Raw genomic sequence first — 10,301 nt, 5'->3', positions numbered from 1 at the left:
AAATGAGAATTTTATACCATTTGAAATATAGCTTGTTAATTTGCTAATTCTTTTATTCTGCAAAAGAATATATAAATAAATATTGCTTCTTCCAGGGTTGTCAAACAGGTTAGCCCGGTTTATTTAGACCTGATCCGTTAAACTCGTGGATTAAATAGGCTAGATCATATAAATTCGTTTTATTTGCGGGTCACAATTTTTCAGTCTGAACCGTTTATGATCAGCCCAATGGGTTAAACGGGCCAGTCTATTTATCATTTTATTTTATTTTTTGAAAAATATTTTAACAAAAAATATCATTTTAAGTCAAAAACCTTTTAAAAATTATATATTTTTTTAGTTGATGGATCGAATTTTCGAATCGGATCAAAAGAATTATCAGCTCAAATTACTACTTTCTTTGAAAAAATGCAAAAAAAAAAGATAAACGGGCCACCCATTAAGCCCCGCAGGTTAGCCCATTTAACCTGTCATTTTTTTGGGTTAATTGCGCTCAACCTGTTTAGCCCGAAATTTAAATGGACTTAATTTTATAGACAAAGTCCGCTCATTTAAATGGATAAACAACCCATTTTGACAGCCCTATCTTCTTAGATATAAAAGGTTTTTTAAAAAATAAATAAAAATAAATGCTATTGTTAAAAAAATCGTTAAACTTTTGAGTTAAATTTAAAATTTGGAATAATCAAATTAATTAACTTTTTTTTAATTTAAAATGGGTAAAATTTTATTAGATAAAATCAATAGTCTAGACGGACTATACTTTAAGGATTAAAAAAAAATAAAAGGTTCCAACCTAAATTCATTACATTCGAAGAAAAATAAAATAAAATGGTAAAGAATTAAGTGAAATTTCTTCTTCTCGACATGTCTTTTCGTACTTCTTCTAATATCAAATGAGTTAATTTACTAGTTAACTTGGATTTGAATAAACTCGAATAAAATTAAAGGAAGTTTTTAAAAATTTACTCAAATTCAGGTAATTTTTTTAAGATTACTATTTACCTTAATTATATTTTTACAGTAATAAAAATAACTCCATGAAGAATATCCTAGTGTTCCATTCTAACCTGTGTATACTCTCTTTTCTAGGTGTAGTAGTGCTAAAAATTCGAAGAGTGTTGGTGCCTGAATATTATGCTAACCTTGGCATGGTTTCCTTACCCTTTCTACTTAAATTGGGGACCCCCTTTAGAGGCCTCAAAATATGATACCAAAGAATGCAGCTTTTGAGGACAGTGCATGATTCTAAAATAAAATACTTTCCTTTATGTGTCGTTCAAAACCATTCAAACTTTTAATGTGACTTCATGCAATACTTGAGAGAATGTTCTTTGATTAACATGTAAGGTAAAGTTCCTTAGTAATCCACATCTGAAAAAAATAAATAAATAAGTGGTTATTGTATTATTGTATTTGACTATTTGTATATACGAGTTCAATTCATGTGTTCTAACTTTTTCAAATTCAAAAGCAGCCATATATGTTACTTACTTTTTGTGGCGGTTTTAATAAGAAATGTTTATAACGTTCATGAATATTCAAAAATCATTGGACATCTGTTATTTTTATAATTTTTTGAAGGAAATGCTAATGTTGCAAGTGTGATGAGTGCATAAAGTTAGTCGCACATCAAACAAAATAAAAAAGAGTGAGGAGTTTATAAAATAAGAGACTCATTAATTATTATATCTAAAGTGAAATTCAAATTTTTAAGACATATTTAATAAAATGAAAAAATTAATTATTCAGAATTAAGTTATATTTTGTAATCTAACCATAATCATTTTCACAAGTTATTTTACCGATTTCTTTTCTTTTTTTTTTTATATTAGCCTGGTCTCATAAATACGTAATGCATATAAATAAATTAACATTAGTATAATCTTTGGTTATGAAAGAAAATTTTTTAAGCTGAAATCCCAGAACCATTCCATAAGTCTATCTGATGGAGACAAATTAATAAAAAAAATCATTAAATCAACTATTAATAAAAAATATACAAATAACTTATATATATATAATAATAAATTTTTGATATACATATAATATTATTTATCTCAAATAGACATAATAAAAGTAAAAAATAAGTAGACAAATAAATTCAGATAACTACTTGCACAAAATTAATAACTAAGATATTGACGTATATTATATTAAATAATTTAGCCAAACATAAAAAATATATATTTTCTTTATTTATTTATTTTTATCTTAATGTGACTACTCACTGCTCACTGTGTATTATGAACTTTCCAGGTTTTTTAATTTTTGTTTTTATTTTTGAGTTTTAACCCAAACTCACTCCTTCTATATATATCTGCAAGTTCTTTCCTTTGATTTCGTTGAGTTCAGATTTCAAAACATGGCAACGAAGCTTGATCCATTTACTCTCCTTCTTTCTCTCTTCTTTGCATTCAGCCTCGCAAGTAATTAACTTCTCTCTCTCTCTCTCTCTCTCTCATCATAGGGAAATGAAAGTGAATCAAATATTGTTGTTGTTATTTGCAGGTGGTGAATCATTCATAGGGGTTAACTATGGACAGGTGGCTGATAACCTTCCACCGCCGTCAACCACCGCCAAGCTGCTCCAATCCACCGCCATCGGAAAAGTTCGCTTGTACGGTTCCGACCCTGCTATTATCAAAGCACTCGCCAACACTGGAATTGGTGCGTTTTTAAATATTTTAAACCTTTTAAAAATAAATAAAAAAATTGACTGCAATTATTAAAACTTGACTTCTATTTTTTTTGTGTGTGTTATTTATTTGCTTTTTTTTAAATTAAAATCTGAAATAAAATTTCATAGCTTGTGCCGTATTTAATTTCATTTCTCAGATACTTGTTTACAAATTACTTTATTAAAGAAAGGGAGCCACTTAAATAAAGATGTCAAAAACGTCTTTTTTTTAAGATGTTTTTTAAAAATTAATATTTAATACATATAATCAATTAAACTGTATTATTTTTTTTATTAAAAGTTAGACTGGACAAATCAGTTTAACAAAAAAATTAATAAATTAAATTTTGAATTGGTATAAATTAATATTTTTATAAAAAATTACTACAATATCCCTATTATAAAACACAACTAAAATATCCCTATTATATATATATATATATTGAAAAGTTTAAATTCTAACCCTATAACGACAAAGAAAAAAAAGTCTAGAATTTAAAATTTTTAAAATTAATATATAATAAGGTATTTTAGTCATTTTATATAATAAGGGTATTATAGTTATTTTTTATAAAAATATTAATTTAGACCGATTCAAATTTTGATTTACTATTTTTCGGTCAAATTAATTTATTTGACCTAATTTTGACAAAAATAACACAATTTAAGTGATTATATGTGTTAAATTTTAATTATTAAAAAACATCTTTAAAAAAAGACGTTTGATGCATCTTTATGGGAGCATCCCCCAGAAAGAAAATATGGAACTAAATGAAGTAATTCAAAGTTAGTGTTAAAATTTTGATGGAAGTTTTGAATGGTGGTGCTTGTCCTAACTCTGCATCTTATGTTACATACACTCTTTTACAACGGCTATGTGTATATAAAATGATATTTAAAAGTTTATAGTGTTTACAAAAATGATTTCAAAAGATATTATTGATAAATAAGTTTTTAAAATAACAAAATAACCAAATATATTTACTAAAAAACAGTTGTAGAGATTAAATTTTGATGCGAATTTTTGTAAACATAATTAAAAACTTGAGACTTATTAAAAAATTGACAATGAAGTGATTTTTTTTTTGCGATTTTTACGAATGATCTAAATTTCTTTTAAAAAATAAAAAATCTAGATTTGAATTTTTTTACTCCAATTTTTTCATAAACCTTTTGAATAATTATCTAAATATTTTTTAAAAAAATGGGAGTAAATGCACAGTCATTTTGCTAAATACTAGAGTAGTTTGTAACTTATAAAAAGTAATATAATATTGTTATTTTTATGGCATTTTAAAATTTTTTGAAAATTAATGTTTTATTTTTATATTTTATATCAAATTCGGTAAATTACTGATTCGACCATAATTGACCGGTTAAAATTAAAAGATGAAGACTCGCATGTAGTTGTATGTGTTCTTATGAACTTGATAGTCAGAAATAGTTAGATAATTAAATTGTCATCTAACTATTTTCTACTTACAAATTGACAAACAGACGTTTGTAACTTAGACGTTGAATTGAACATTTTGTAGGAATCGTAATTGGAGCAGCAAATGGGGACATTCCATCACTTGCATCGGATCCAAACTATGCCAAAAACTGGGTGAGCTCCAACGTTCTACCTTTCTACCCAGCCAGCAACATCATCCTCATAACCGTTGGTAACGAGATTATAACTTCAAACGATCCAAACCTCATGAACCAGATGCTCCCCGCCATTCAAAATGTCCAAAATGCCCTTAATGCCGCCAATTTAGGAGGCAAGATTAAGGTCTCAACTCTCAGCTCAATCTATAGTATATTAGTATCTTTATTAATGTGGGGAAAATTTTAGAAACAGAGAAATTTTTTATTGGTTTTAAATTTAAACACATAAATCAATCAGTCAAATTATTGATTCTCATGTTACTTTGTTGAAATTACATTACATATTACATAAAAGTTGTCAGTAATACGGTTATTTTGTATTCTAACATATATTTCGTATGGTACTTAATACAGGTGTCAACGGTCCATTCAATGGCGGTCTTGAAGGACTCGGAGCCACCGTCTGCCGGGAGGTTCCACCCGGAATACTCCACCGTTTTACAAGGATTGTTGTCGTTTAACAATGCCACGGGGTCGCCGTTTGCCATCAACCCTTACCCTTATTTTGCTTATAGAGATGATCCTGGGAGGCAAGATAACTTGGCCTTTTGCCTCTTTCAACCCAATGCTGGAAGGCTTGATCCCAACACCAATATCAAATACATGAACATGTTTGATGCTCAGGTCTCCATTGCAATTTTAAATCATATTTTGTCATATTTGACTTGTCATAGTTCATGATTAGTTCGATTCACAAAGCAGTCACCATATATTTGTTTAACTCATTTTAATATGTATTTCGTATTCTATCATGTATTCTGAGCAGTTAACTTTATATAAAGTTGATAACTGAAAGCAATTAGATGACAATTTAGTTAAACCTGTCAAATCATTTAACGATTCTCATCTATTAACTTTACATAAAGTTAACTGAGCATTTAGGGTAGGTAATTTAGTACTTGCTTTTTGTGTACACGTAACATGGTTGTTGGTTGAATGAAGGTTGATGCTGTCCGCTCTGCATTGAACTCAATGGGGTTTAAGGATGTTGAGATCGTGGTTGCGGAGACAGGATGGCCATACAAAGGAGACAGCAGTGAGGTTGGTCCGAGTCTTGAGAACGCCAAGGCTTACAACGGTAACCTCATCGCGCACCTTAGATCCATGGTTGGGACACCATTGATGCCAGGGAAATCGGTTGACACTTACATCTTCGCATTGTATGATGAGGATTTGAAGCCAGGACCAACTTCTGAGAGATCTTTTGGTCTATTCAACCCTGATCAATCCATGATCTATGATGCTGGTCTCTCCAAACAGCAGACACAACAGAATAGCACAAGCCCTGTTGTAGCACCGGTATGACTATAACTCTCTATATGACTTTATGGTTAAATATATAATTATGACATAATCTTAGTGTAAGAAAAATATTTGTGTTTATGTGTTATTCATATTTCATCATATCAATTATCTTAGAAGAAAGTATAGAGAACCAATCTTTTAGTTTGTCAATATTAGCCCATCTTAGAAGAAAGTATTTTGATCTGAACTTCTTCATAGTTTCATGTTAAACTTTTTTCTTTTTCTTTTCTAGAGATTGTAGTGTGTAGTAGTGTTTGACAATGTATTTCTTTAATTTGATTTGAAGAGTCCGGATGTGTCAAAATCTCCGATGACACCGGATGTACCGAACTCAAACCCTGCGTCGACACCGGCCGTGTCGTCAAACCCTCCGGTGACTCCAGCATCAACAGGGCCAAGTCCAACTCGAAACAAAGCACAATTCTCAAATGGCCATGAAGCCATTTTTTTGCAACCTTTAATGATCACACTCTCTACAGTTCTCACCTTAATGTTACTCTACTAGAAATAGCAATAGCAACAATGTTGTTTTAAGTTTTAACAATTATATATGTTAATGTCTTAAAAATTTTGGTTTGAAGACTACTCCGGATATGTCTAAGTCTCCGGCGACTCCACGGCCGCCAACAACACAAAATAAATCAACATGGTGTGTGCCGAAATCCGGTGTCACGGATGTGCAGCTACAAGCAAACTTGGACTATGCTTGTGGTCAAGGTATTGATTGTACTCCAATACAACCTGGTGGACCTTGTTTTGAACCAAATACACTTTCAAACCATGCTGCATTTGCCATGAATCTCTTCTATCAATCTGCTGGAAGGAGTCCATTGACTTGTGATTTCTCGCAGACAGCTATACTGTCCACGAATAATCCAAGTAAGTGCATTCGTTCCCAATTTCCTAAGTACTATTTTTGAATCTTTGTGTTGAAAAGATTCATTTTTTCAACTCTATCTAATGGGAAAAGACTTCGTTGTTAAGTGTTCGATGTGTTCCTTCATTGTTATCTTTGACACAATACTAGGTTGTTCATCCCTTTCTATCAAAATGTTAGATTTTGGTGGTGGTATTTACAAGATGCTATATAATATGAATTGCATGAAAATGTTGTGGTAAATTATTTCTGTGTATTTTATTATAAAAATATTAGTTTAATTATTCTATTGATCTTTATAGTTTTATCAAATTTACAATTAAGTCTTTATATTTTTTCTATTTTCAATTGGATTTCTATTTTTTACATTGTTTTTAATTTTATAATTAGGTCATTCCTAGTGTAAAAAATATTTTTTTTCCTATTAATCACATGTATTTTGGGAGAAATATTCAGTTAATTTTAACATTTTTGACATAAAAAATATCTAATTATAAAACTGAAAACCGTATAGGAACCCAATTAAAAAGAAAAAAATACATAGATCTAATTTAAAATTTGATTAAACTATAAGGACCAATAGAATAATTAAACCTGAAATATTTTTACATTGATCTTCAATTATACATGAAAGAAAGTTAAATTGTTTTTATTCACATATCCATGTTTAATTGGATGATTAAATATTCTTTAGATGTGTTTCCTTTTTCATTTTTTTCCCACCCTAGATTCATTGATCATCCCCCACTAAAATAGCATGCTGACTTATCTTTCCTTCTTTTTTTTTTTTCTTTTTAAGTGTTCTCTCTTAATCACTAAGGAATGGAGAGTGTGCATGCATGTATGGTGGAGGATCTTCCTCTATTTCAAGTGTAATTTTCCTTTTTTTTTTGGGAAAATGTCTCTATCAAAGACCAAGTAAGCTAGTTCAGTGTTTTGTGGTGTATGTGAACTGGTGAAATCTGATTTAGTTTAATTATTATTGTTATTATTATATATATGGAGTCAAACTTGGAATCCGGGGTCCATGTATATATATTGTTTATGTACTATAAATATAAATGAAATTTTTCATCTTTTAAACTTTGGTCATATGATCTTTTTTTTTAAGCCTTCTATAGTTGGAATACAAATTTTATATTCTTAATAATTTGACTAATAAAACTCGATAAATTATGACTAGTTTTTTTAAATATAAGTAAGCTTCATTTTTCGATACTCAGATTATCATTAAAAATTAGGCGAACTTATCTAAACTCAATCTATATGTTGATGATATTTGTTGGTTTGGTCTAAGGCTGCATAATTGAAGAAGAATTATGTGTATTAAGTATTAACCAAGGAAATCTTTTTTTTTTTAAACGGTATCTTTTATTTTGGCTTGGATCAAAAATTAATTTGGCACGAATTTTTAATATTTATTTAGAATTTGTTTGGAATGTTAGAATTTACTTTAGAGTTAGATTCTTTTTTATTTTGGAACAATTAAAAGTATATTTTATGAAATTTTTTAAAAATTTTAATTTCTTCATTTGTAAATTAGTTAAAAAAATATGATTTCTAAATTTATTCACATATTTTTTAAATTTAAATTTTATTCTATTAATATATTATAGTCATTTTAAATAATAAAATTAAATTTCACATAAAAATTAATTTATTTTTTTAAATAAATTAAAATTCTTTTCTTATATTAAATGATTTTCAAACAAGTTCTTAAAAGTTTGTCTACATATACAAGTTAAAATTTTAACCTTTTGACACTTGCTTAATCAAAATAAGAAGCTAATTACTAAATCAATTTAATAAAGTATGATTTTTTTATATATATATATAAAAAATTTCAAACTAAAGCCATGTATCTTGTTTTAATATCCTAATTAAATCACTATCATTGGAGTTATGTTATTAGAAATCCAACATGACTCAATTGAATTTAAAACTTCTAAATTTTAAATTTTTATTTGAAAAGATAAAGTGTGATTTTTTATTTTTGAATATTTTTTATATTTTTTTATTCTACTTATAAAATAAATAATAATAAATTATATTTTATTCTCTTAAATAAATTCAAAATTTAGAGAATTCATTAAAATATTATATCAAAATTTTGAAACACCTTTTTACTACTTTTTGAGTTAAATTTATAATTTAAAGGAAAAAAATGACCCATTTCTTCGAAGTTAACTATAGACGTGGCTCAATTCCACACATACATATGTTAAAGTCCATATATAATTAGTCACCTTTTTAATGGAAAAAGAAAAGAAAAAAATACTTTTATATATTTAGATAAACTTTTAAAAAATATTTGCAACTTTCTTATAAAAACCGACTAATAATAATTCTTTTGAAAAATTCAATTTAATTTTCTTTTCAATTATATAAAAAACTTTGAAGCTAAAATAACTTATTTCCCTTGAGAAAAAAAAAACGCATGAATACATAATAATATAATATATGTTATAAAAGTAAGTAGATATTTAAAAAAAAAAATTGAAGGAATTAAGGTGAGGACAAATGGAACACAACCCTTTATTGATTTGTTAGAGTTCAACATTTTCTGTTACATGGTTCTCCGAGTATCCCTCTAAGGAAGTGAGTGACCAAATTGATGATCATGAATCATATGATCATCCATGATTCCCCCTAATTAATAATAATAATTCTTCATGAAAAGAGAAAAAGAGACAACAACAACAACAATTGGGAATCAAAGAAAAAACATCATGGCTGCAAGCAGAGATCTTGAGCTTTTGATCCCTGTCTCAACCATTTCTGATCAAAATGGAGGCTTTAAATCTTCTTCTAATAATTCATCACCAGGCCCTATTACTCCCACCCCACATCATCATCACACTGGCCAAGAGGTTCGTCAAATTATATATTTTTTTTCTTTTTAATTTCTATCATTTTTTCCTCCATTGTAATATGTCCTGTTTGATTTACATTATTACAAAGAAAAATAACATTATTATGTTCATGAAATTGCCTTCTACGTTCAAAGATTTGTGTGTACTTTAAGTTTCTATAAGAAAAAATATTCAGTTTAACCTTTAAATTTGAGGTCGGATTCAATTTGATTCTTAAAATTTTAATAGAGTCAAATTGAATTCCGAAATTTACAATCATAACTCACATCAATCATTGAGTTAATATCCGTTGACGATGATACATTTATTTATGTAATTAGGACTTATTAGAGTTTTAGAAATTTGATTATTTTTCTCAGCACACAATTTCCAAATGGACGTTTTCGTGAGGATGTTGAGAAGCCAATCAAGTTTTTAGGAGGTCTAATAAGTGTTAGTCACATAAAATTTAGGCAAAAAGTTCAAATTTTAATAAGTTAACATGCAAAATCAACAAATCATTCACGAAAATCAGCTCAGGAGCTAACGTAAGTTATTATTATAAATTTTGGAGGTTGAATTGAGTCAATTATAATTTTAAAAATCAATTTAAATTCGACTTTAAATTTCAGAGATCAAATCAAATATTAACATGTTCTCTTAGATCGATAACTAGGATTTCCCCCAAACAAAATGATATTATATTTTGATTTCATAATCATTTAGACGAAAAAACATAAGTGTCACTACTTCAAGTAAAACCCTGCTTGTTCCAATAGTAATTATGTTAATTATTGTACATACATATCATATATCTTGTTAATTTGCCTTGATGCAGTGAAATTAATTTGAATTTCTTTGGTTATTTAATAATTCAGGCGTTTCTAAAAGTAATTCGCAGCTGGGCATCAAAGAAGTTCATGACAGGATGGTATGC

General features: G+C 28.0%; 1 protein-coding gene and 1 pseudogene across 1 annotated transcript; both read left to right on the top strand.

Moving 5' to 3' along the window:
- Window positions 1-2,269: 2,269 nt before the first annotated feature.
- On the top strand, window positions 2,270-6,514 carry LOC107495932 (glucan endo-1,3-beta-glucosidase 7; the record flags this gene model as incomplete). The annotated part of the gene is given in 6 exon segments (XM_016117141.3): window positions 2,270-2,429; window positions 2,512-2,670; window positions 4,216-4,454; window positions 4,685-4,954; window positions 5,273-5,629; window positions 6,217-6,514. Coding segments are annotated over 6 exon segments (1,387 nt in total), but the record flags the coding sequence as incomplete, so codon positions are not given.
- A 2,474-nt stretch (window positions 6,515-8,988) lies between these two features.
- The window catches only part of LOC110272918 (protein LIKE COV 1-like), a 3,854-nt pseudogene continuing 2,541 nt past the window's right edge, over window positions 8,989-10,301 (top strand).

This window comes from Arachis duranensis, chromosome 6 (assembly GCF_000817695.3).
Source record: "Arachis duranensis cultivar V14167 chromosome 6, aradu.V14167.gnm2.J7QH, whole genome shotgun sequence".
NCBI lineage: Eukaryota > Viridiplantae > Streptophyta > Magnoliopsida > Fabales > Fabaceae > Arachis > Arachis duranensis.
The sequence above is the reverse complement of the archived record's forward strand: the minus strand, read 5'-3'. Positions and strand labels throughout refer to the sequence as shown.